This window comes from Chironomus tepperi, unplaced genomic scaffold, assembly GCF_022539635.2.
Source record: "Chironomus tepperi strain 1889 unplaced genomic scaffold, CSIRO-AGI_Ctep_v1 contig_414, whole genome shotgun sequence".
NCBI classification, from domain to species: Eukaryota; Metazoa; Arthropoda; class Insecta; order Diptera; family Chironomidae; genus Chironomus; species Chironomus tepperi.
The window spans coordinates 571,567-598,125 of NW_027226536.1; the positions used below are offsets into that span (position 1 = coordinate 571,567).

Sequence of the window (26,559 nt, forward strand, 5' to 3'; positions counted from 1 at the left end):
AAAATCCCAACTCGAAACCGTTGAAGCACAGACACTCAACCTGCATATAGGATTACTTGAATTAATTTATGTCCATTCTGACCCAATTTTTCGCTTCCTTATCCAATAAAATCCCCTAAAAATTTACTGCACGAAGTTCCACAAATAAATTAAAGCATAATACACAGAATGTTCATTCAGGAACAATATAAAGGCATGAATTACATCCCAAAAAAAAATCTATTTTAATCACACTTGACTGTGCATGCCACATCTCCAGCATACTAATAGTTCCGATGATATTTATTTCTACAACATAATTACTTCGAATATGAATCGACAAATAAATCATTAAACATACTTGTTGCATTTCCTTGGTAATGCCATGACATCCTTTAATATCATTAAAGCCTATGAAGCCATACTGTATAATTAACTTAATTTACACGTTTAATATTCATCGAATTTATTCATGCAGAAAATATTCAATTCCAATTCGATCACAAACAGTCGTGAATTCTTATAAACTTTTTGCAAAAACAAGGAGGTTGGAGGTGGGGGTCAGAATGGCAAAATAACTGACCGAAGTAAGTAAACAAATTACGAAAATAGAAAAATAGGGAAGAATTCGTGGAAAGTATGCCTATAAATCATGTTGCTGTGGTTGAGATATTTGAGATATCTCTGTTGCTGTGATGTATTTGAGATATTTAGTCATCGATAAAGCTGTCAGAATCAAATATTTTGTATGTTAATGTTGCAAAACAAGAACTTTCAAAATTAACGGTTTTTTGAAATTTGAAAATTCAAAGAAAAGCTCACCTTCGTTAAAAAAAGCTCATTTGCATAACAAAAGCTCATTTTCGTTAAAATATCCATTCCATCTCTGTCTATAAACTCGTTTCAGTCACTTCTGTTGTATTCTTCTGTTGAGTCGTGTTTACATTCTCGAATACCTGTGACTTTTTTCCCATCACTTATTTATTTACATATAAATTTTATAGAATCTATTAATTCACGTTGATTAATTTAAATACAAGCTACCTCAAAAGTGATCGCAGCAAGCAGTAACTTAATAATCTCAAAAAGAAATAGTTCTGAAAATTGTGAAAATCTCAACTAAATAAGCAGTAAAAATCAGATCTGGAGCATGTCGATCGAAAGTGAAAATGGAATTAGAGCTAAGAAGGAAATGACATCGACAGCAAAGTACCTGAATATGGCAATTTTAATTTTAATTTTGGGCGTTTCCGCCTATATAATTGGAAGAATTGTTAATGACATTGGAATTGTGTTGTTTACGTATCATCCAACATTTATGGTTCTTGGGGTAAGATGACATGAATATTCAAGTTGCAAGTGTTTTGTGGAATTTAGAGCTGTTGATGACAGATGTTAAGGGTGACTCATTCAATGTTAACAATAGCAATTATTTTTGAAATTATTAGGTACATAACAACAGAGTTTAGACACAAATAACAGGATTATTGCTTGTTGTATGTTTTGCGGCTATTAATTGAGGCATGCATTTGATGATCTTATCTGTAATAAACAGTTGGCATTCCTCTATCATGTAATTATAAATCAATTGTTAAAGATACAAACTTAATAATTCTGCTAAAAATGTAAATATAAAGAAGATGCTGTGTTTAGACAAAAATAACATCAGCATACATGCCTAGATTTCGGAAAGCGCATTTGTATTGACACCTGTTGAGTTATGCTTATTGAAACATTATAGGATGTTTTTGAAAACATTTGAATGGATTTTCTGTTTAGAAAATATTTGGAAATTACGAAATTCGGAGAGTTTTGGTGATAATTTGAAGATTTTAATTTAAAATTTGAAAAATTTAAAACTTTCAAGTTCAAAATTTAGTCATTGAAAGGATCCAAGTTCAAAATTTAGCCATTGAAAGTTTTCAAGTTCAAAATTTAGAAATTGAAAGGTTTCAAGTTCAAAATTTGGCAGTTGGAGGTTTCAAGTTCAAAATTAGAAATTGAAAGGTCTTAAGTTCAAAATTTAGCCATTGAAAGGCTCCATGTTCAAAAAATAGCAATTGAAAGGTTTTAAGGTCAAAAGTAAGCAATTGAATGGATTCAAGTTCAAAAAGTTATGATTGTAAAGTTTTAAGTTCAAAAGTTAGATGTCAAAAGTTTTAGGTTCCAAATTTTGCAAATTGTACTATTTAAAGTTCAAAAATTCAAATTTGTAAAATTACTACCTAAAACCTTATAAATGCAAAAAAATTGAACCAGAACCGTACAAATTCACATATTTCGTATTCAAAAAATGACCGTTAGGATCAGTAATCAATCATCATTTGATTGATAACCATGAACACTGACCTAAATTAATCTTATTTCAATCCATTAAAATATCAGAAAAATCTAGACAATTTTTTAAAGATTTTACAAAACAGCATTGAGTCAACAAATGAGGAAATCGCTAACTGGACTTTCCACAAAAAAACAAAACAAAAAATGTAGTTAAAATATGAAAATATGGTCATGATTAATTGTGTAAAAATCAAATTTACCTCAAAATACTTAAATATCTCACACCTCAATCAGATCATATATCAGCCTCAAAAAATCCACAAAATACAGCACAGAAAAATATTTTAATGATTTACGCATTAGAATAGCCTGTGAAAAAATTCTAAAAATCAATAAAAATTCTATTAATTAATTAATTATTTTACAGTATCTAATTCTGATGTCAAATGCTATTCTAATTATGGCCGACAGCAGCATCCTCACCACAAACCTGTCTCACCAAAATCGTATAACAGCTCATTGGATCATTCAACTGTGTGCCTTGATCTTATTTGTAATTGCACAGATCTGTATATTCACGAACAAGGTTAATGCTGGAAAAGCTCATTTTCAAACAACTCACAGTATTTTCGGGTTAATTACTTTAAGTTTAACGTTTTTGTCTGCCATTGGTGGAGTCTTTACGAAATATGCGATGCAACTTAGAAACACTGTTAAGCCAGTCGTCTTGAAATGCTTCCATTCATTTGCTGGAATTCTTGTTTATATCCTGGCCATGATCACAATGATGCTTGGATTCAGTCAAATGTGGAACACAGATAAGGATGCATACATTAAGCCAATTCTGATTGTATTAATGATCATTATTGCATTCTTCATCCTCATTAAGAGTTTCGTACTCTTCATGTCACGTTTTAAAGACATTTTGAAGCGTTAAATTGCTTAATTAATCAGATACTCTGGTTGCAGCCTAATTAAAAGATATTTTATTTTCATGATGCACGCATATTTCTATAACGTACATAATTGTTTTATCAATTTCTCATTTTATCATCTTGTAGTTGTTGAGTTAAACATTTTTTAAAATGTAAATAAAACAAAGTATTTTTAATAACGGTTATGAAAAATTTGAAATTTTAGCGCATTTTTCAGGGTGTTTGTTTCGTTAAGTTCGTCACTTTGTCTTTTTTTCTTGAATTAATGCAGCTGGTTCAATGGATTTGATTGCTAATCATCAGCAGATTAGATGTCTTGGTAAGGATTGTGAAATATAGCTGATTTAAGTTAGTTAAATAGCAAAAATCCACAAAAATCAATAAATTATCCATGAAAAAATTACTCTTAACTGACACTGGATTCAAAATTCAAATTTTGAACATCAAGAATTTAACGGCTTTCTGAAAATATTTCTTGGTTAATCTTCTTAAAACCATTTTATTGACAATATTCGACAAAATTGAATAAGCTCTGCTTTTATAACACATTTAACTAGTTATTCTCATACTTATTCCGTTCATTTGAGTTCAGTTCATTTCATTTCAGTCAAATTTCTAAAAAAAAAATATTTTTACTTTTAAAAATTTCTATTTTAATTAACAAATCCATCACAAAACAGAGATGTCACAGAAGGGAATCGATAAGTTACTTGACAAGATCAAACAGAACATGAGCGAAAGAAAGTTTTACGAATCGCATCAGCTTTGGTAAGTAAAAATACAGAAAATTGGGATGTCGATAATAAAAATTGGATATTAATGGAAATTTATGCTTGATATTTACATCGTCATTGATTTTTTAGGCGAACTATATACTTTAGACTACTCAAGCAAGAGCGTTATGTAGAATTAGCTGAAATCCTGCTTGATGGTGCGACAAGATTAATTGATGAAAAGCAATTTCAATCTGGAAGGTAAAAAATTACGTGGATATCCGCAATCTATAACTAATTAATGTTATCTTTCAGCGATCTAGCATTATTACTAGTTGAAGTCCTTTCAAAACATAAATTTGACGATCAAAATGAGGTTGAAAAATGGATATGCCATGTTGCTGGAATAATCGAGAAAATTGATGCAAATGTTGTGGAACGGGAAACGCTGATTGTAAGAACCATCAAATGGACAACAGCGGAAACGAATCAAAAGAATCCAACATTACATACACTCTTAGCCCGCATTATGTTAAAGGAAGAAAATTATGAACAGGCACGATATCATTCATTATTATCAAAAAATGGATATTTGTGTGCTAAAATCTTAATTCAGCATAGTACGAAAGCATACAATAGTGAAATTGATATGATTATCGTTCAAGTAGTGTTGAATTTATTAATTTTAAAGGATAAAAGTACAGCCGCTGAGACATTTGAGTACTATACAAAATATCATCCTAAAATTAGAACAAGTCAACCACCTTACCGTACACCTCTGTTAAATTTCGCTTATTTCTTACTAAACATAATTGATGACAAGAAGTTACAAGCATTTACCACATTATGTGAATTATACCGTACAGCACTCACACGTGATTCAGAATATGAGAAGAAATTGGAGAAAATTGGGACATTTTACTTTAATGCACCAGTTAAGAAGCAGGATATGCGATCAGGTGGAATATTTGGGGATTTATTTAATCAACTGTTCCAAGAATTGGAAAATGACAGTGATAGTGATAGTAATATGCAATTTTCGTCATCGTCCGTACTGTCATCTAATGTTGACCTTGATTAAATGATATATTTTAAATATTTTTTATTTAGGATTTATGGGAAATTTGTCCATAAATCAGTCGAAAATCAGAATTGGAATTGTGTTAATTTGTTGCTAATAAAAAATAAGAAAAACGAACTAATTAAAAGTGAAAATGAGTATTTTGGCTTAATTTGATGTTTTCAGGCTTAATTTAGATTTTTCGTACGTTTTTCTGACTTTTACGTACGTTTTTCTAAGCTTAACGTACGTATTTTCCAAGCTTTTCGTACGTTTTTACATCAAATACAAAATAACGTAAATTTGGAATTCAAATTTTTAACGAACATTTTGAGTTCAAATTTTTAACGAAAAAAAATTCAAATTTTCCGTTAAATTTCGAGCCAAACAAAATTTTATCACAATTTGACTGAATTTCTAGCCTGCAAACTTTACATCAGCGTGCCATTTAATTAAAATATACCATAACGGTCAGTAAATATTCAATTTTTGCACGGACTAGGAAGCTTTCATCATCGATAAAAATTGTTATCTGAAATAAAATCAACAAAATCTAAATATTTTAAAAATCTTTAGTTTAAACATATTTCCTTCCATAATTAATCGTTTTAAACACATAGTTACTATATATTAGTGTCTGCAAATCAAGTTGATAGTAAATTCAGTTGATATTAAAGGTAAATTTCATAAAAATTTGCAATAATGAAATTTAATTCTAAAATTTTTTTATTATTGTATCAGAAGTTAGGGATTAATAAACATTGATGCGTCATGGAACATATAAATTCAACAGATAATGATAACGATAATCGCGAATTAGTGCAAAGTAATGAGGAAATTGATAGAATTTTGTCAATTTCATTAGCGCCTAGACATATTACAACTGGATCTCCAAATAACATCCAGCAACCGCCACAACCAGCACTACAGAGGTATTGCTGGGTATGTTTTGCAACAGAAGAAGACGAAGACTCAGTAGGACATGAATGGATTAAACCATGTAATTGTAAGTTGGAGAAAATTATGACATAAGCAGCATATTGAATGTTTCAATAACTTGTTATACATTTTTTTACAGGTAAAGGGACATTAAAATGGGTTCATCAAAATTGCTTACAACGTTGGGTTGATGAGAAACAGAAGGGTAATAGCTTTAAGCGGGTTCAATGTCAACAATGCCAAACCGAATATATTATTGTATTGCCAAATATGGGAGTCTTAGCAGATCTACTTGAAGGAATTGACAATGTTATTAGACGATCTTCGCCTTTTATTGCCGCTGGTATCTTTGTCGGGTCGTTTTACTGGACAGCCGTTACTTATGGTGCCATTACAAGTAAGTTGAAGCTTGTTTTTAGATACCATTGAGACTAAAGCTCCGGCTTTGCTTGTTTCAAGGACGAGAAATTGATTTTGAAATCATGATCTTCGGTCTATTATGAAAAAAAAAGAGTAAAAGTTATTGATTCAGTTCAACGAATGTGATTTCATACACGTATGGCATTTTGAAGCTCATTTGACTAAATTAGTGACATTTTTGGATACTATGCATGAATTATTAATATTTTGAAATTGCAATATCCAAAATTAGATATAGATTATTGGAATTATCATCAAGAAATGATTATTATGTTTCAAAGTATCGTGTGTACTTAATTATAGTATTTATTTATGTTATATCTTTAGAAAGTGAAATTTGCTTTGATAACAAAAATTTTGTTTCTTTGTTCGGTGAATTCTTTGTTAAAAGCCTTGAAGATAAGGAAGGACTTTGTAGCTTATTTATTGTGTCAGAGCAGTGAAAATTGTAAAATGTACAAAAGTAAAATGTCGCAAGAAAAACTTATGCATTTATTACGTAAGCAAAACATACGTAAAGCTTGACTCAAATTACGTACGTAAAACGTAATCAGAACACGTACGTAAAACGCAATGAAATATACGTACGTGAAAACAATGAAAGTACGTACGTAAAACTCAATGGAAATACGTACGTTTAACTCAATGAAAATACGTACGTACTCGTAAAACGTAGCCAAAAAACGGACGTTAAACGTAAGACAATTTGAACAAAATTTCAACGAATCTTCCTTAAAACTCATTACCTACCTAATTATTACTTAAAATAACAATTAGAATTTGACTTTTAATAATTATTCTAAGTAAAACCCAATTTAAATTTCTTATTTACATAAGTAAGATAGAATTAACTTCCCACTTGACCTCTGAAATACATTCAACAATTCGCCAAAAATAAAAAGCTTTCTGCGATTCAGTTACGACAGAAACTCATATTGTTTGTTTATTGAAACGATAAATTTATCGCAAGTTCTTACAAAATATTTATTGTGCCGGTTTGTTGTAATTTTTAATGCGCAATTAATCATGCTTGATTTCTGTTTCTTTTGATATCGGCAATTAATTTGTTATTAATAACACAATTTTGCCAGACAGGAAACATTTTGATTGTAATAAATTTTCGAACGATCAAGCAAGAATTCATTCAATTTCGAAGTAGAGTCTTACGTTACGTAAAATTACGTACGTCACTTATGTGATTTTGAACTTCAATTTTTCAAATTTTTAATGACCGTTAACTTTTCAATCTTTTTTTGCTGCTAATTTTCAAATTGTTTTGATTGTAAATTTCATCATATGCTATGTAAATGTTATTATTTGGAACCAAACAGCTATATCTGAAATTTCCCATCTATTTAGCATCAACATACTAATAACAAAATATCACAAAACGATAATTAGAGCTGAATAATTAACAAAATTCCTTTCTTTTCTTTCTATTTTTAGTTCTTCAAGTTGTCGGGCATCAGGAAGGACTACGAATACTTGAAGACACCGACCACATTTTCCTGATGGTAGCACTTCCAGCAATACCCGTTTGTTTAGTTCTCGGACGAATGGTACGATGGGAGGAAGCAATTCTACGCTACTTACAAAATCGTCAAAGGAAAAATTTCCGAATGTTGGGCTTAATTCTTCCAATTCCTGAAGACAATGAGAACAATACCCAACAAGACAATAATCAAATTTCACGTAATATATCTGACACATTATCGACGACCAGAGTCCTTTGTGGTGCTCTTTTATTGCCGTCGATTTCATCAATTGTTGGACGGGTTTTATTTAGTAATGTTAATAACAATCTTCATAGAACTTTACTCGGAGGCTTAGCATTCGTTGCCTTTAAAGGAATGCTCAAAATTTATTTTAAACAGAAACAATTCATTAGGAAGAAACAACGTAAAATTGTGGATTATACGGATGAAAATATTCAACGTTTTGGTAATTCACGTTTAATTCATGAGCCATAAGCAGTACAATTATAATTTTCATTAGTTGTGGATCTTTCACAATTTTCAACTTCTTTTATTTTTTTTGTGGGATAAATAAGAAGAAAAATTGGTTTTTTGTTAATTATTTTTTTTTGTTTATCACATCATATATAATTTATTTTGAATTCGCTTCATGAACTGTAGTTCCTTTACAGCACTTTTTCTTGACATATGAAATGGGAAAATTTAATCAATTTTTCTGAATATTTCAACTTAAATTAACTCAGTGACTAGTTTGGTTAGAGGACAAATTGTTTCTTGATTAAATCGTTGCTTAGAAGATATTTGAAAAATTAACGGTCAAAAAATATTTGAAATTTAACGGTCAAAAGAGATTTGAATTTAAACGGTTAAGGAACTTTTGAAAATTAACGGCCGAAAAAGATTTAAAAACAAACAGTCAAAAACTATTTGAAATTTTAACGGTCAAAAATTATTTGAAAACTAAGTGTCAAAAAATATTTGAAATTTAACGATCAAAAAATATTTGAAAATTAACCGTCAAAAAATATTCGAAAATTAACGGTCAAAAAGTATTCAAAATTCAACGGTCAAAAATTATTCAAATTTTAAGTTCGTAACGCTCCACAAATTTTCTTACGTAACGATTTAAACAGGAAACTTTTTCAATCATTTTAATCCCTGAAATTGCATACAAAAAAATGTGATCATTTTTCTTATGGACTAACGAAGAAAAGTAATTAATTTTAAATATCTTTAACACATGATGTGAATTTTTTTTTGTTTTTTTAAATATCAATGAGATGCAAAAACTAAACAATACCAAAATTTTAAATCATTTTTGTTTTTTCGGAATCAACATAAAATGGAAATAAAAGAAAAAGTTTAATAAGATTAACAACAATGATTTATTTTTCTTGTGAATTTAAGGTTAATTTGTTGGGTTGCGAATTATGATGATTAACTGACTTAATGAGAAGGTTATGGGATTTTTGAAATTATTTCAGAGTGAATCATTCGAGGTAATTGAACTAGGCATTTTCGGTGATTCTTTGGATGATGTTGAGGAATTGAGAATTTGGGAATTTCTTTAATGAATTTAACGAACTTTTCTGATTTGAATTGTAACGGATTTTTAAAATTCAAATTTTTTAGATTCAGCGGATTTTTTAGATTCAGCAGAATTCAAATTTGAGATTTCCGTTAATTTTCTGAAGTTCAATTTGAAAGTTCCCTTAATTTTCTGAAGTTCAATTTGAAATTTCCCAGAATTTTCTGAAGCTCAAATTTCAAATATTCGTTAATTTTTTTTTGAAATTTAAATCAGAAATTTCCGTTAATTTTGTGGGAATTCAAATCTGAAATATTCGTTACAATATCAAGGGAATTTTGCATGATTTTAGATCTAAGTAGCAACTTTTTCGAATATTTCACTGATGTTTATAAACAAAACTAGAAAAATTCCTCGGATTTATTAATAGACAAACTTGATTTTCATCTTATGATTGCTCAGTCAAGTCTTGATACTTTCCCAGACAGATAAGAAACTGTGAATCCCAAACTTAAAGACACATTTTGACATGCGAATTTGTTGTTATTTTATTTTCGGGAAAATACTATCAAGCCGGTTATTTAACAGATTTTCCAGGCATTGTTATATTCATTCCCACACGTGTTAATAGGCTCAATTAATTAAAGAAGATTTTTTCACATTTTTGTCAATATTTTTTGTGGTTTTCACAACCAGTTTTTATTAATTTTTTTTAATATCATACGACAGCATTCTTACTGTTCATGTCTGCACATCACAATCTATTTTAAATAATTTACACCATAATTAAGGCTCACAATTTTTTATCCACAACACAAACAACTGCCATAAAATTAATTACTTTAAAATCCTAAAAAAAGTTACTTAATTCTTCTCTGGTCCACGATAAATTCCAGCAAACAGAATAGCTCGTGAATTTTGGTCATAAATCATGTATAGGAACGGATGATTGCAGTGGAAAATTGCTGGTTCAGCGGGTCTTGATGATCTAAAGCTGAATAGTGATGTTGCAGCTGCTGCCGTTGATCCTTCTTCATTTAATGTTATTTTAGCTTTTTGTATTGCGTCATCAAGATGAAGATTTGTTTCTGTTGAGAAGCCTGAAAGATTTGCTGAACTTTCAAATAAATCACCGACTTTCATACGTCGTAGAACTGGAAGTAACTCAATTGTCTTTTCGGTTGAGAATTTTGGTATTTTGAGTTGTACTTCACGTTCAAAGCCATCTTGAAGAGCTTCATGTAGGGCTTCTGGTGTGAGACTGTTGAGGACTTTTTCTAGTGCATTTTCACCGACTGCTGGTGGTAGGAAGACAATCATGTTGATATTTACTTTTTCAGACTTTTCATATGGAATTTCTAAGACGTGACAGCCTAGTCGTTCGTTTGCAGCTGGAATTAAGGATGGAGAATGAATAAAAATTGAAATTCTTAATTTAACGGATTTTTAAGATTTAAAAATTTGAAGATCAAAATTTGAACTTTCGAATTTTGAAATATTTTTGACCGTTAAATTATAAAAATGCCCGTTAAGGCACAACTCACCATGATTATAGGAACCATTCTTGCTCATCATTTCAACAAAACGCATTTCGTCAGGTTTTGAGTAGAAAATCTCACGTCTTGTGTCTTTAACATCGAACTTTGATGCCCACGATCCTTTAAAGTATGCAGCATTAGCCAATACAATTTTAGTCTGTTCATTGACATCACCAGGATTAAAAAGCTTTGGGATGTTTCCTTTTGTTGCTTCATTTACAAAATCATTAATTTCTTTAAGTGCATTGTCTGGTTGATTTTGGAAGTCCAATTTTCTCGTCTCGTCTACAATCACATCCTCAATACATTTATTAAGCTGGATATTATCATCAAAATAGAATCGATCAATGGATGAGAATTCAACAGATGAATTTGCTTCATAATTATCACGATATCTCTTCTCATATTGATATCCTTTAAAGACATCAGCTTTACTGTTGGCCCAATGAAGCTGTAGAACTTCCTGGAATAATAAAAATTACAGTTAATTAAGCTGTCAATGTACTGTAAACAATAACTTACTTTTAATCCCTTTTCCGTCTGATTTGCACTACCAAAATAAGCAAGCAATAATGCATGATAGAGGCTGAATGGCGAGAAGAATAAATTCTCATTTGGATTGCCTTTGTGCATTGCTTCAAGGAAGTTGGCTGTGAAAATTGTTAATCCTTTATAAAGATTCTTAGCTTTATATTTATATTCCGTATTTTGTTTAATGTCATCGGCTAGACATAATTGAGATCGTACGTATGGAACTAATGTTAATAGTTGGCAGAATATCACTGCAATCCACAAGATCCTCATGATGATTTTGTGCCTAAAAATGACAAAAAAATAATTTTTCGTTACTGGAAATTCCGTACATGATTTATGGAAATACCAAGCCTATGAGTCTATTAATTCATTCACAGAAATAATATGCAAATAAAATCGTATTAAGGCAGGCTTAAGCGTGAAAATTACGTAGTAAAGCTATTTGCTTTGTCTCTCAAAAAATACATCCAGTGATTCATACCGAAATCATCGTAATGACGTCACAAAACCGCATTGAGACAGTTTACGGACTTCACTTTCTCTTTCTATCGTACTCAAGTTTGGTCGATGATCTCATTGCTTCCGTAAAAATACAGCAATATGACCATTTAAATCTCTTCGCAATAGTTAATTGCAAATGCCGGATTAATGGTTTGTGAAAATATTACTATTTTTAGCATGTTTAATGCATGAAAAACTTAAATTTGTGGTCACTATGCAGTATTAATGGATCCTCATTTGCATAATTTTATCATTTGTGTGATTTTGTTGGAGTTAACGCAATTTTAAATGACTGGATCACGTTTTAATATTGGATATAGACTTACTGATGTGTTATCGAGTGGATTAAATAATATTTTTGCACGTCTGATGAGTTAATTAATTACTTTTTGCTAATTTATTGAATGTAAACAAACTGTAAGATTTTCAAGGGATAAAAACGCAGTGATCTTTGGGGAATTTGAATTTGAAAAATACGTTGAATTTATGAATTCAAAAATGTCGTTGATAAGGGATTATTTAATGATTTTAAGTTTCTTTTTTGACTATCTATTTACGTTTCACAAGTTATTAAGCTTAATTAAGTTAACAATGAAGCAAAAACGAAAATTTTCATAGAAATCTTAAAAATTATTAACTTTTTCTAGTCCTTACTTTGTTTATCCGAATATGTCAATAACACTATATCTAGTTTAATTAATCATTTCTAAAATTCACTAAGCTTAGAAGTTACCCCGTGTAACAATTTGAATGTCAAAAGTACGTTAAATTGCCTCATCCAAATAATTTTCCGCTCAAGACGTGCCGTAACTAGAATCATATTAAAAATCCAACTGAACCGGAACCAGACAATGCACATAAATGCGCTAACTTACGGAAATGAAAATAATTTCACATAAAAAAGAAACAATATACAGCATAAAATAAACGAGGTTGGTACATAATGTAGCTAATTGCGTAATAAGAGATGTTATTATCAAGTCACGGGTCGATTCAGTTCCGAAAAACAAAAACCCCAAATATCAAGAGATGAAAGTGTCGTGTGTACACCACGAGATGTACTCATTGCATTTAAGCATTAAGGTCAATAGCTACAATTGAGAATAATATCAATGAAATTGGGATTTTCCATACTATAATTCAATTTATTTCTACATATATTCAGCATTGAGCGTAAACAGTTGTTATTCCGGTACTCGTCATATAACACATCTGCGGGGGTCTCAGGTTTGAATAATTATTCCACTCCAAAAAATTGATAACATTTTGAATTTTAAATTTCCGTTACAGGAATAATTTGAAGCTTTCATTGAGAAAACTGTTATAAAACCGAATTATTTAATCCAAGGACCCCCATTACCTGGTTATTTACTTTCACAATAAAAACTTATTGAATCATAAGTAAAATGGAAGAGAAACACAGTCTTTAATTTACCCATTTCATCATTATTATTGTTGAATTTTACACCCACATCCACACACACTTTAACTTTATGTTTTGTAATACTTATTGTCTGATATTTTTGTTTTATTTGCCACTCTCATTAACTTATTTTTAATTTCGTATTCAAATCAGGGACTTTTTACTTACTTTATGGACTAATATACACTATAAAAATATTTCGTTTTGCTTCTTTATGTTCACAATTTTTGTCAAAAAAATATTTCAATGCTATCTTGTTAAAAAAATTTTATTTTTTATTTTTTACTTCTTCACTCTTTGGACTCTGACGATCGACTGACTTGTTTGCTGTTTTTTAACTTGATTCTCATAAAAATTTAAAACATAAGCAATCTTTTTTTTTTCACACTAATACATAAGTAAAAGAAGTTAAAAGCTTTCATTGAGCTTTTTGTGTTTGCATTCGCTCAATTTTCTCATTTAAAACATCTCAGTCGATTATTTAACTAACTTGCAACACAAGTTGAGACGCTGTTTACTCTCATAATTAGCATAAGCAAGTAACACATGTATCGATTGTCAATTATATATTGGAACAGATTAATTGCGTTTTTTGAATGATTATCGATAGTATTTTATATCTTTAAGGTAGTAAATGGGTCTAGAACCTGCTTAACATTCTTAAATTCACACTTAGTTCTCTCTTAAATGCCAAGAGAGCCTTTATCCGTTCTTGCGCTATATAACTTTAGTTGATAATAAATTAACGTTCATTTAGTATTTAAACTGTATTTAGATCCACAAAATGTTAATTTTCCTCTTTCGTAGTTGTCAGCCCTTTTCGTAAAAACATTTCAATCTGCTTTAAGTTGTCAATTTTAGCTTTAGTACACATTAAATTAATAAAACGCAGCCTTGGACACACCAATCATCATCACAACACACCTCTTGCATCTTTAAACGTCATTAGTTCATCATTCATCAAGATAATGCTCCAAAAACGTGTATAAACGCCGAATATGAGAATAAAGAGAACAAAACAAAACGAAAAGAATCAACAAGTGATCCATGACGAAGATTGGAATTTCGGCATTCGTATTTTATTGCCGAAAACGAGAATTTTTATCATCGTCAATCCATCGCACGTTCTGTGATCTCGTGTGGCCATTTATTTCTTCAGCATTGAAGCTGCATAATTTATTGATCGTTGAAATATGGTGAAATTAACTTTTGGGAACTTACTTTTCTAATAAGATCTGATTCAATGAATGAACAATAAGACAAAATTGCAAAAAATGCGGTTCGCCGTATTGTACAACTCGGAACTGTTTAAGGAACTCACAAGATCAGGTTATGAGGTAATTCCAGAGTAAATATTTGAGTGAGTAATGGATTATCAACACTTGCTTTACGTTCAAGGTCATTGTGATATCATATGAAGGAAACAAGTGGGAAAACCCATCGTAATATTATACAAATATTGTTATTGGTCAATTTAATAAGGAGCAGTATGAATGTGAGTTAGATATTGATTTTTATTGAATAAACTGATTTATTTTTAGGTTTGTAAAGATATTTTAAAGGTATGCAAGTGTTGGAGGTCAATGGCTTATGTAATGTCCACGGAAATCCATGACGAATGCACAACAATCGCTAGGAAGTTAATCCAGTACAGAAATTAGTGTCAAAATTAAATTATGTAACTTTTATCAAAATTTGTTATCATATTTTCTGACAATCTTAACCTACATACTAGTAAATACTTGACTGGACTGATGAATCACGTTAAAGTCAGCCATAACTCATTATTAAATGTAAAAAGAAGTAAATAATCAAAATAAAGATAACCGCACAATGAACCCATCCAAATCAAGAACCAATATAGTATGTAATTGTGTATATTATTCCAACCTTGACAGACAGACAGTCAGTATCATGTGCAAAACCATAAATGTATGTACAGGCCGAATACAATCACGCATTTTTATCAACTTCAATTTCGTTATCTCAATCATTTGATTAGAGGCATATTTTTTTCGAAATTAATAAATAAAAGCAAGTCCCTTTCAGTACTTGACAAGCTGCTCTTAGAAACACAAAAAATTGTAAAAAAATGAAAATAATTTTTTGTGTCTTACTTTTGATTTTTTCACTGTCGCAGATCCAAAGTGCAAGAATTTTGGGAGTCTTTCCATATCCAAGCAAGTCGCACACAATTTTAGGGCAGTCGCTGTTTTTGGAATTATCCCAAAGAGGTCATTCAGTGACATTCCTAACTCCATATCCATTAAAAAAGCCACCAAATGAGAACTACAAGGAAATAGCCATCACGTCCAAGGACATATTTGATGCATTTAATGAAGAACTTGATGGATCATTTGAAGCTACAGATGCCAATCCATTCATGATGCTTTCATATTGGATAGAAAATATTGCTAGAATGCAGGAAAGTACGCTCAGTGACCCAGCTGTACAGAAGTTGTTGGCTTCGGACGAGAAGTTCGACTTGTGCATTATTGAATTTTTAATGAATGAAAGTTTGTTGGGTTTTGGTGCTCAATTTGGATGCAAGATTATTGGAATGAGTACATTAGGTCAAGTAAAGTATATTAATGACATGATTCATGCACCGATGCCGTTGTCGACAGTTTGGTTAGTATTTCTATAGAATATTACAGTCAAGTTCTTCTAATATCAACATTCCATCTTCCAGCCATCCATTCCTAAGCTTCACGGACAGAATGACATTCTCAGAACGAATGGAAAACGTGATCACAACTGTCTTTGAGGATATAATGTTCTATTTATATCACTATCCACTTCAAGGTCAAATTTATGATAAATATTTCAAAGCTGATAAGCCTTCGTTCAGACATATGTTGAGACATTCTATGTCTATGGTGCTTTTGAATACACATTATAGTTTGAATTATCCACAAGCTTATCTTCCTAATATGGTGAGTATAGGGGATATGATCCTTTTCCCGAGTGGCACAGTGGGGTGAACTCCAAGCAACATGCGATTTGCCATCAATAGGATGGCAACATAGTGGTTACCCAGATGCTGTGCTACCCGGATATGACTCTTCTAGACTAATTCCTTGAATAATACCAATCTATTTTTAATTCAGATCGAAATTGGAGGCTTCCATGTGAAAAACACAACAAATCCTTTACCTAAAGACATCAAAGACTTCATAGAATCAGCTGAGCACGGAGTTGTCTACTTCTCACTTGGTGGAAATCTTCGACCATCGAAAATGAGTGCAGAAAAGAAACAACACATAATCTCAACGCTCACAAAATTGAAACAAAAAGTCATTTGGAAATGGGATGAAGAGCTTGTTGTTGATGAAAAGAGAATCATGGTTAGAAAATGGTTGCCTCAAGATGACATTCTGGCTCATCCAAATGTGAAGGTGTTTGTGACGCATGGTGGACTGTTGAGTGGAACTGAGTCCATAATGAGAGGTGAGATTTGGTCTGTTTCTAGTGCTAGTCACTGCTCATATTCTTAAACTTATAACAAAAATCCCTTTTAATTTCTTTAGGAAAGCCAATTGTCGGAATTCCAATTTTCGGTGATCAGATGATGAATATGGCACGTGCAGAACTTAATGGATGGGGTGTACAAGTGCTATTTACAAATCTAACAGAGACTTCCTTCACTTGGGCATTAAATGAAGTACTGACCAACAAAAAATATCAAATAAATGTCGAAAAGATCAGAGATCGTCTTCTTGATCAGCCTCAAACACCAATGGAGAAAGCAATATTTTGGGTTGAGTATGTAATTAGACATGAAGGAGCTCATTTCATGCAAACTTCAGCGCAATACCTGAGTTATATTGAGTACAACAATTTAGATATTTATGGTATTATTCTTGCTGCTGTATTTTTAGCGATTTTCGTTCCTATTTGGATTATTAGAAAAATTATTAGCAAAGTTTTTTGTAAGAAATGTTTAACAAAGAAACAGAAGCGATCGTAAAATGCTTTGAATAGTTGATAATTATGTAAATTTATTTTTAACGGCTATTTGAATTTTAAATTTAATAAAGTTGATAGTAAACATTGAAAAATTGTGAATAAAACGTGAATTGAATAAAATAAAATAAAAGTACTTTGTTGCTGATTTTAAATTGCAACATGTAGTGTAAAATCAATAAAACAGCATGTGAATCAACAGCAACATCAAGTTCATTAAAAAAATCGAACATAACTAGATCAAAATAAGAAATTTTTGTGGAATAAAAAATATGTTCAGAACGATTAACTAATTAATTCAATTTAGCGGCAAATGCCTTATTTGGATCTATTGTAAACGTCGATCATGAAGAGTTTGAAAATAATTGATTGAATTCAACTGTGATATTGAAATAGAAAATAGAATAATATCATAATTTTCAAAGATTCGTAAAATCAATGATTGCTTAATTCTTCACAAGCACTGATCGCAAATGCAGCATATGACATTTTTTGAGGTAAGTTATAAATTAGAGTGGCAAATTCTTTATCATAAATTGCAGTGTTAATTGGTATTTATTGCCTTATTTGATCATTGAAACTATTAAAATAGAGATAATTTAATTAAGAAATTATTAGTTGAAAATTTACTCAATTGTTTGACAGCATAATCTAATTGAATGATTTCTGAATTCAATGTCAATGTGCAAATTTGACAGATTTTTTCTAACATTCGTTTTGCTTAGTTTTCAGTCTTATTTGATGATTTGTGCTGATCGCACGACATTGATTTATATGTCTAGAATTAAAAAGTATGAAATTACTTACTTTGTATTACATGTCGGAAAGTAATAAGTGAAAAAGTGAAATATTTGGTTGTGAATTATCAAGGAATTCAAGATTTTAGAAGAGTCAGAACTTACTTTAATTATAATCAAACTCAGAACTCGAATGGTAATCGAATTAACTAAAAAAATTGTAAAATGTCTCATAATATTGAGTTGTACAGTGCATTTAATGAGAGAAACTTAGGAAAATTTGTCGAGACATTGGAAGTTTATGAAGCAAATCCGAATTTTAAGATTGACGCAAAAGGTTGTACCTTATTTGAGTATATATTAAGCACGCCTAACTCTGGAAGGTTTATTGAAGCATGCATACAACATGGTGCGGACTTTAATATGGTAAGAAAAAGGACAAATTTATATTTAGGGTTCGGGCAATTAGCAGGCCGAAAACTGCTGGGCTGCTGTTTTCCGCTGTACTCTAAAGCTCTTCTAAGGCTGCGGACATGTATTTCAGTTTAGGCTGAACCCTAATTTTATAGTATTATAAATGAATCATCCTCTTAGGACAAATTAAGTTACTCAAATCCTCTCTATATCATCATTCACTAACGACTCCAGACGAACAATTTTTCAAAACCAGCCTCAAACTTATGCTCTACCTTATTTCCAATTTTAGAAACGAAACTCGAGCAAATATCCATTACATTTTGTTATTGAGTCACAATGCATTGACAATTTAAAAGCAGTGGGAGAGTTACTGTCACCTGATCGAATCAAGGCAAAATCTTCACCATATGCCAATGTCAAAGATTCAATTGGACGAAATGCTTTACATATGCTTGCTGAGCAGTTGACTAATGATTCTTATGAAACAATATTTCCGATGATGAAGATAGTTTTGAACTATGGATGTAATGTTAATTCTCAAAATGACGATGGAAAGACACCATTTTCAACTGTAGCTGAGAAAGCTTCTCAGTTTGAGAAAGGAGATGAAATTGTTCAATATTTTGTAGAAAATGGAGATGCTTTGGACGAAGAAGCTACAAAACTCTCAGAAATAGAGGATTTTGAGGCAATGCTGAGACTTCTAATCGATGGCGATATTAACAAATTTGAGGTTAAATTCAAGTCATTCAAGGAATCCATCGCATCCACCGACAAGCTTAAAGAATATTGTTCAGACTTTTTGGAAATTGCTGTTGAAAATTCATTGATTAATATTGTTGATCTTCTCATTTCCAACGGCATCGATGTAAACAGGGTATCAAGACTAAGTTCATGTGGACTTCCACCAATTTTCAGAGCATACAAAAATTCAAATATTGGAATCTTCAACGCATTTTTTCAACAACCAAATATAAAGCTGTATGTTGAGAGATTTGGACATAAATTCACTTTGCTTCATCACTTTTTTGACGAATTCAAAAGGAAGTCCAACAGAGCAACTTTTAAAAATTTTGTATATTCAAGAGAAATGTCTCGTGATGAGAAGAAGTGCTTCGACTTTTTGTTAAGTGACAGAATCAAATGTAACCGTGAATATTTAAATGAAAAGGATGAAGGAATCTACTCTGCATTGGGCTACTCAGTTCAGCATAAAATGGACTACATGACTATTGAATTGTTAAAAGCTGGTGCTTATGTTGGACCAGTAATCAGTAAAATCAGAAAGAGTGTGTTGGTTGACTTGTTAGACAGCTGCATTGGCACCGACAATCAATTTCTTGACGATAAAGACTTCGAAATTAAGTTGAATTATGGATTTTTGATTCCTCCAGTAAAAATTCAAAAGACAGTTCAAGCATCAGCAAAAAATGGAGATACAAAATTGGAAATTGGCAAAAATATGACAATTCAAAAGATAGTTCTTGAAGAAATGAAGCCATTAAGTGACATTGCGGATGATGTTGAATTAAGAAGACTTGTCACTCATCCAGTTTTGTCTTCATTCATCCTTCTTAAATGGAATAAAATTAACTTTTTGGTCTACGTAAACCTTTTTATGATACTTTTCTACATGTTCACATTCATACCTTTCATCTATTTACTTCAAGAATCACTTGAAGATTCAATAAGCAGTGGAAGTTCAATGTCGATGAATGGCACTAGGAACGCTACCAATATTGAAATGGACCTAATTGGACCACGAAAATCTACAATCTACTACATATTCTACATCCTATCCTGCATCAGCTTATCATTAATCATAGCCAGAGAATCATCACAATTCTTCTTATCTATCAAGAAGTACTTGCTCAGCCGCTCTAACTGGATCGACTTAATCCTAATAATATGCTCATTGACTATCTTATTTAGAGTTTTTGATCAGAAAAATCCACATCAATTACGAATTATAAGCACAATCGTAACAATGTTAACAGTTGCACAATATTTCAGTCTTTTGGGTTACCTGCCAGTGCTGTCTGTGTCTTTACATACGAAAATATTCAAAAAAGTCTTAATGACGTTCCTGAAATCTTTGGCATTCTACTCAATTCTGCTTTTTGGATTTGCATTAAGCTTTCATACACTTCATGGTGATAAATTCATAACAGACATAAGGAACAAAAATACAACAATACCTGGTGACATGTATCCAACAAATCATACGAGAAATGAGAGATATAACAACTTTTATACAATCCAGTTGTCAGTTGTCAAATCATTTATTATGCTGACTGGTGAGTTGGAGGCCAGTTATGTGCGACTCGATGGAATTGCTTATAAAGCTCTGTTTGTGCTTTTCGTATTTCTTATTACGATTGTGCTGTATAATTTACTTAATGCACTTGCTGTGTCTGATACTCAAGAAATCAAATCAGATGCAAAATTAATTGATTTGTGTCAAAGGATCAAGACAATGGAACAAAGCGAGGAAAGCGTTTTTCAGAAAAATTCTCGAATTGGACGTAAACTTAAGAGCATAATTTCATTGTTTCCAAAAACAATAAGTGATGGCTGCATGACAATTAAGCCGAATAAAGGACGATATGTTCTTGTTAGGAATAGAAAAATTTGTTCAAATGATTTTCTGCCTAATTATTTGAGCTGTTTAAAACGTTATGTTAAAATAGATGAAGAAATCATTCAGGATATGCGAATTCACATCCTTAACAAGCGTGAGGAAAGAACATTAAATGTTATGAGAAGTTTGAAGGAGAATCGATATGAGAAAATGGCAAATGATATTGTTAAATTAAGTGAAATGATAAGTAAGATGGAATCGAAAATTGCAAATTGAAGAGGGAAGATACCCGACAGACAATGAGCATACTTACCTAATCTGAACAGCAAAACGTGTTCGCTAGGATACCGCTATAATGCCATATTAACTGTAAGACGCGAAGTTGTCCTGATGGCACATCGACGGTGGATTTCAACACATTTTACCACAAGAATTGCGATTCGCCTCACTGTGCTGTTCGATAAAAAGAGCGTGCCTAATAATATCGCCATACATTTGAGCATGCTTCTTGTCTCTTGGGGTATAGAGTTTAATATTACTTTAAAATCCTTCTTCTTAGAGTTAAGTACAGTGGTGGGCAACATGTGTGCTGCGGGACATTAATGTCGAGGTTTACGACCAAAGGCTACTCATCACTGGTTTAGTATAAAGAGCAACATGTTTTGTTATTTACTATAAACTGTAAATTCTTTATTTTATTGCATTAAAATTGTTGAAAAATAATTAAAATTGTTTAATTTTATTCCATTATACCCAGCAAATCTAAAGGTCTTAAACTTAGAGGAATCTGGTAAATAAATACTTCCAGTGTCTCAACCTGGACCATACTATTCCAAATTGCAAATCAATATTACGAAGTGCAGTTCAAACCTTTAGTTCATTTTTGAGTGCTTTAAGTATGATTATAATAAAAGTTTGAAAGCTTCTTGCCTTATCAACTCAATGATAAGACAAAGCACCTCAAAATCTGATTGGTAGTTGATAAAGACTATAAATACTGCTGTTGAAGTTTATTCTGCTAACTTTCAGTCGTTAACTCGACCAATTCACATCAATTGTTGCTAATTAAACAATTGTCTTCAGCTTCAAGGTGATTTTTGAGTTTAAAAAGCAGGAATCAATATGTGGAATAATAAATTTGTGATAATTGTGGCCGTTCTGTGTCTCTGGAATTGCAATGCAGGTTGAACATAAAAATAGTGCAATAAATTGAAAATTTATTAATATTTTTTCGTTAAGTTCACGGTCAGTGCACAATTAACGTTAATGGTGGTCTCGGTGAGCCTCAACCAATCCTTATTCACCCGGATTCAACAAACTTCTACGAGCCAGTTGATGTCGATGGGATTATTCGGTTGGGATTGAACAGTCAAATTGAACTTTATTGCCAAACAGGATTTGCGTCACCAGCAACAACTGAAACTCTAATTAAAGTGACTTGTGCTGCTGGAAACTTATTCACATGGTCTGGATTTTCATTGACATTCAATAACTTCATATGCAGGGCTTATCCTACTCCTCAACAAATTAGGACTGGCGCTAATTGCTATAACAATGCACTTTTAGTTAAAATTGGATATCAAGTTGATAGTTCTCGATTCTTAACAGTCTTTGAAGTTTGTCATGATGATCGAACAGAAGAAACTTATTACAGCAAACACAGATTCTCACCAGCAAGTTCAAGGTTTCAATCAGGTAAGGAATATTTAATTAACTTCCTGGGTTGATTAACCTTTTGGGCAAATTAGGATGATTACAAGATTTAAGACTATGTGATGCGCCAATAACTCAATAAGACTGACCGGCAACCGACCGACTGACCGAACAAAGAGTGAAAAATGCACTTAAAATCGGGCGTGATACGCTCTTTGGTGAAAGATTAATGATACTTAATTTCAAGTGTTTTTTTCGGAAAATCCAATAAATTGCAATATAAATCTATCTTCTTGAAGAAACATTTCCTTCCAGGAATAATAAATATTCAGATTTAATGATTAATTAAGACTGTTGACATTGCAATTTAATTTGAAAATATTTCATAGATAAGATTAGTTTAATTGAATCGTACGAATGACTTTAAGATTATTACAAAAGCAAGTATAGCAAGTTGTCAAAGGCTATTTAAAACTGCAAATAACATTTATTCAAATTTTTTAAGGTTTTACCCGTCGTAGCTGGATGCAAGGAAACTTCTTTGGCTCAAAAAATGTTGACAACTTATACACAAAACATACACAACGTGCAACAATTGGACAAATTCTCAATTGTCAACCATGTGCTGATAACTACATTCATCCTACGAATGACTTCTTCATGGGTCAGTAAAGTACCTTAAAGCGGTCTCTATGCCTATAGTGGTCACTTTTCCATACATTTTATGTTTTGACATATTTTTCTAGCTCGTGGTCACATAGCTGCTTTTGTAGATTTCATTTTTGGTAATCAGCAATCAGCGACGATGGCTTTTTTAAATGTAGCGCCACAGGTATGTATGATTAAATGTCAAATTGACATGTTCTCAGATTTAGACTGAATCCGACCGAGATTCATGCAAACTTAGAGCCAGATTCCGAATCATTGACCGATTTATTGTCAAAATTTAGTGGCAGAGATTTAACGCACAAAACTGGGAGCGTATTGAGGATGCTACAAGAAGACTTGCTGCAACAAGACAACTCGATTTGGATGTTTATACTGGAACATTTGGACGATTAAGGTTGAGAGATGCTGATAGAGTACGACATGATATATATTTGTCTATTAATGGAACAAATCAGATTCCAGCTCCTAAACTTTTTTATAAAATTCTTGTTAATAATGCTGATAACTCAGGGATTGTGATGATTGGTGAGTAGTTTAGGCAATATCTGGATGTATTCTTTACTTCATGTCTACAAATATTTTAGGTGTCAACAATATTTACTTGGAACAAGCAGACCTCTATGAATACATCATTTGTCATGACATCTCACACCAAATCACATGGCCAATCAGTTGGGTTAGAAATGACACACAGCGAGGATATTCGTATGCGTGCAGTGTATCAGATTTCCTTCGTGTTGTCCCACACCATTCATTAAGCGTCAGTAGATTGCTGATTTAATGCAGCCTATGTGGCTTTATTAGAGGGTTAACATAAAGAATACTGTGACAAAAAAAAAGTTGCCCACTACAGTTTTAGTACATATAGGAACAAAAAATGATTTTTTGTCTACTATAAGACTGTAAAAGTATTAAGGAATAAAAGTACAAAAAAAAAACGATTTTTTTTTAAAAAAATTTTCTACCATACGCAACACAACTAGGTCCTGAACCTAAAGGAATTAGATTATTAATTGTTCAGTAAGTTCAATACACCTTTAGGTAATTTTTGTGCTTTAAGTATGTCTTTAATATAAGTTTGAAAGCTCCATGTCTTATCAAACTCAACGATAAGATAAAGCACCTCAACATTTGATTGGTAGTTGATGAAGTCTATAAAAAAGGCTGTTGAAAAATATCTACTGCTAATTTTGAGTCATTATCTTGACCAATTCACATCAGTTGTTTGTAATTAAAGAATTCCCAACAGCTTCGAGTTGATTTTTGAGTTTAAACAAAAAGAAATCAATATGTGGAATAATAAATTTGTGATAATTGTGGTCGTTTTGTGTCTCTGGAATTGCAATGCAGGTTGTCTATAAAAATAAATCAATTATTTGAAAGTTTACTAATATTATCTCGTTAAGTTCGCGGTCAGTGCACAATTAACGTAAATGGTGATCTCGGTGAGCCTCAACCAATTCTTATTCACCCCGATTCAACAAACTTTTACGAGCCAGTTGATGTCGATGGGATTATTCGGTTGGGATTGAACAGTCAAATTGAACTTTACTGCGAAACAGGATTTACGTCGCCAGCAATAACTGAAACTCTAATTAAAGTGACTTGTGCAGCCGGAAATCTATTCACATGGTCTGGATACTCGTTGACATTCAATAACTTCATATGCAGAGCTTACCCTACTCCTCAAGATATTAAGACAGGCGCTAGATGCTATAATAGTGCACTTTTAGTTAAAGTTGGATATCAAGTCGATGCTGATCGATTCTTAACAGTATTTGAAGTTTGCCATGATGATCGCACAGAAGAGACTTATTATAGCAAGCATAGATTCTCACCTGCAAATTCAAGGTTCCAATCAGGTTAGTATTAAATTATTCATAACCCCTCCCCTCCTCCCTTCAATTTTCTGGCTACGCCCCTTTGTGCTTGGTTCATAGTACTGAACTTCAAGTGTTTTTTGGGAAAGTCCAATAATTTTACAATATTTTTTAATCTAATCTAATCATTTTAAAGGAACATTTCCATAATAAATATTCAGATTTTGATGATTGATTAAGAATGTTGACATTGCAATTTGTATTGACAATATTCCATTTTTGGCAATAGATAAGATTACATTAATTGTAAGATTTAATTAATGACTTTATGATTAATAAAAAAAACAAATTTTTAGGCTTTGACCGTACTAATTGGACTAAAGGAAACTTCTTCGGCTCAAAAAATGTTGACTACTTATACAGAAGAGATACACAACGTGTAACAATCGCAAAAATTCTCGATTGTCAACCCTGTGCTGATGACTACATTCATCCTACAAACGACTTCTTCTTATGTTAGTTAAGCATAAAAAGTTAATTTTTACTCATTTTTCCATCGATATTAATATTTCTACTTTTCATTCTTCTAGCTCGCGGTCACTTGGCTGCAAAAGCTGATTTCATTTTTGGTAATCAGCAATCAGCAACGTTTTTCTTTATTAATGCAGCACCACAGGTTATGTATGATCAAATGTCTCAATGACATTTTGTCAGATTTAAACCAAATCCAACACCAAGTCAGAATCATGCAAACCTAGAGCTAGATTTTTAATTAATTTACCGATTTATTTAGTGGCAGAGATTTAATGCATTAAACTGGATGTATATTGAGGATGCTACGAGAAGACTCGCTGCAACCAGACAACTCGATTTGGATGTTTATACTGGAACATTTGGACGATTAAGGTTGAGAGATGCTGATAGAGTACAACATGATATATATTTGTCTATTAATGGAACTAATCAGATTCCAGCTCCTAAACTTTATTATAAAATTCTTGTTAATAACGCTGATAACTCAGGAATTGTGATGATTGGTAAGTAGTTAAGGATGATTGGCAACATCATGATGCAACCCTTACTTAATGTCTTCAAATATCTCAGGTGTCAACAATATTTACCTGGAACAAGCAGACCTCTATGAATACATCATTTGTCACGACATCTCATACCAAATCACATGGCCAATCAGTTGGGTTAGAAATGACACACAGCGAGGATATTCGTATGCATGTAGTGTACCAGATTTCCTTCGGGTTGTCCCACACCATTCACTAAGTGTCACTGGGTTGCTCATTTAATGCAATCAGTCTTATACACAAGACATCCAATGAAAATCACGTAGTTGTGGCTTATGATTTTTAAAAAATGTAAAACAATAAAAAATCAGG

At 31.7% G+C, this 26,559-nt stretch overlaps 6 protein-coding genes across 8 annotated transcripts; 5 read left to right on the forward strand and 1 right to left on the reverse strand.

Annotated features, from left to right (window-relative positions):
- The first annotated feature begins 3,762 nt into the window (after positions 1 to 3,762).
- Positions 3,763 to 5,122, forward strand: LOC139097101 (Golgi to ER traffic protein 4 homolog). Its single transcript, XM_070648869.1, has 3 exons — positions 3,763 to 3,962; positions 4,058 to 4,168; positions 4,223 to 5,122. The coding sequence occupies exons 1-3, from the start codon at positions 3,877 to 3,879 to the stop codon at positions 4,986 to 4,988; spliced, it is 963 nt and encodes a 320-aa protein (XP_070504970.1). The 5' UTR covers positions 3,763 to 3,876; the 3' UTR covers positions 4,989 to 5,122.
- Positions 5,123 to 5,486: 364 nt separating this feature from the next.
- Positions 5,487 to 9,110, forward strand: LOC139097088 (E3 ubiquitin-protein ligase MARCHF5). Of its 2 annotated transcripts, none has more exons than XM_070648853.1 (4): positions 5,487 to 5,644; positions 5,709 to 5,973; positions 6,046 to 6,303; positions 7,773 to 9,109. In XM_070648853.1, the coding sequence occupies exons 2-4, from the start codon at positions 5,739 to 5,741 to the stop codon at positions 8,294 to 8,296; spliced, it is 1,017 nt and encodes a 338-aa protein (XP_070504954.1). In that variant the 5' UTR covers positions 5,487 to 5,644; positions 5,709 to 5,738; the 3' UTR covers positions 8,297 to 9,109. The 2 variants fall into 2 exon arrangements, with proteins under 2 accessions (XP_070504954.1, XP_070504955.1); XM_070648854.1 differs by having other exon boundaries at positions 5,489 to 5,644; positions 5,712 to 5,973; positions 7,773 to 9,110.
- Positions 9,111 to 9,961: 851 nt separating this feature from the next.
- Positions 9,962 to 13,637, reverse strand: LOC139097142 (serine protease inhibitor 88Ea-like). Of its 2 annotated transcripts, none has more exons than XM_070648918.1 (4): positions 13,494 to 13,637; positions 11,390 to 11,684; positions 10,874 to 11,330; positions 9,962 to 10,720 (listed from the first exon to the last, which is right to left on the reverse strand). In XM_070648918.1, exons 2-4 carry the CDS (start codon positions 11,669 to 11,671, stop codon positions 10,194 to 10,196), a joined length of 1,266 nt encoding a protein of 421 aa, XP_070505019.1. In that variant the 5' UTR covers positions 11,672 to 11,684; positions 13,494 to 13,637; the 3' UTR covers positions 9,962 to 10,193. The 2 variants fall into 2 exon arrangements, with proteins under 2 accessions (XP_070505019.1, XP_070505020.1); XM_070648919.1 differs by lacking the exon at positions 13,494 to 13,637 and adding an exon at positions 12,229 to 12,340.
- A 1,750-nt stretch (positions 13,638 to 15,387) lies between these two features.
- On the forward strand, positions 15,388 to 17,325 carry LOC139097099 (UDP-glycosyltransferase UGT5-like). The gene is made up of 4 exons (XM_070648867.1): positions 15,388 to 15,956; positions 16,018 to 16,261; positions 16,436 to 16,775; positions 16,856 to 17,325. Exons 1-4 carry the CDS (start codon positions 15,418 to 15,420, stop codon positions 17,293 to 17,295), a joined length of 1,563 nt encoding a protein of 520 aa, XP_070504968.1. The 5' UTR covers positions 15,388 to 15,417; the 3' UTR covers positions 17,296 to 17,325.
- A 928-nt stretch (positions 17,326 to 18,253) lies between these two features.
- LOC139097120 (transient receptor potential cation channel protein painless-like) lies at positions 18,254 to 21,824 on the forward strand. Its single transcript, XM_070648888.1, has 5 exons — positions 18,254 to 18,454; positions 18,735 to 20,308; positions 20,378 to 20,605; positions 20,672 to 21,273; positions 21,784 to 21,824. Exons 1-5 carry the CDS (start codon positions 18,254 to 18,256, stop codon positions 21,822 to 21,824), a joined length of 2,646 nt encoding a protein of 881 aa, XP_070504989.1.
- Positions 21,825 to 22,119: 295 nt separating this feature from the next.
- On the forward strand, positions 22,120 to 26,469 carry LOC139097121 (uncharacterized). The gene is made up of 11 exons (XM_070648890.1): positions 22,120 to 22,209; positions 22,266 to 22,721; positions 23,185 to 23,343; positions 23,426 to 23,511; positions 23,630 to 23,873; positions 23,933 to 24,127; positions 24,755 to 25,210; positions 25,525 to 25,683; positions 25,759 to 25,844; positions 25,962 to 26,205; positions 26,273 to 26,469. Exons 1-11 carry the CDS (start codon positions 22,149 to 22,151, stop codon positions 26,467 to 26,469), a joined length of 2,343 nt encoding a protein of 780 aa, XP_070504991.1. The 5' UTR covers positions 22,120 to 22,148.
- Positions 26,470 to 26,559: the final 90 nt, after the last annotated feature.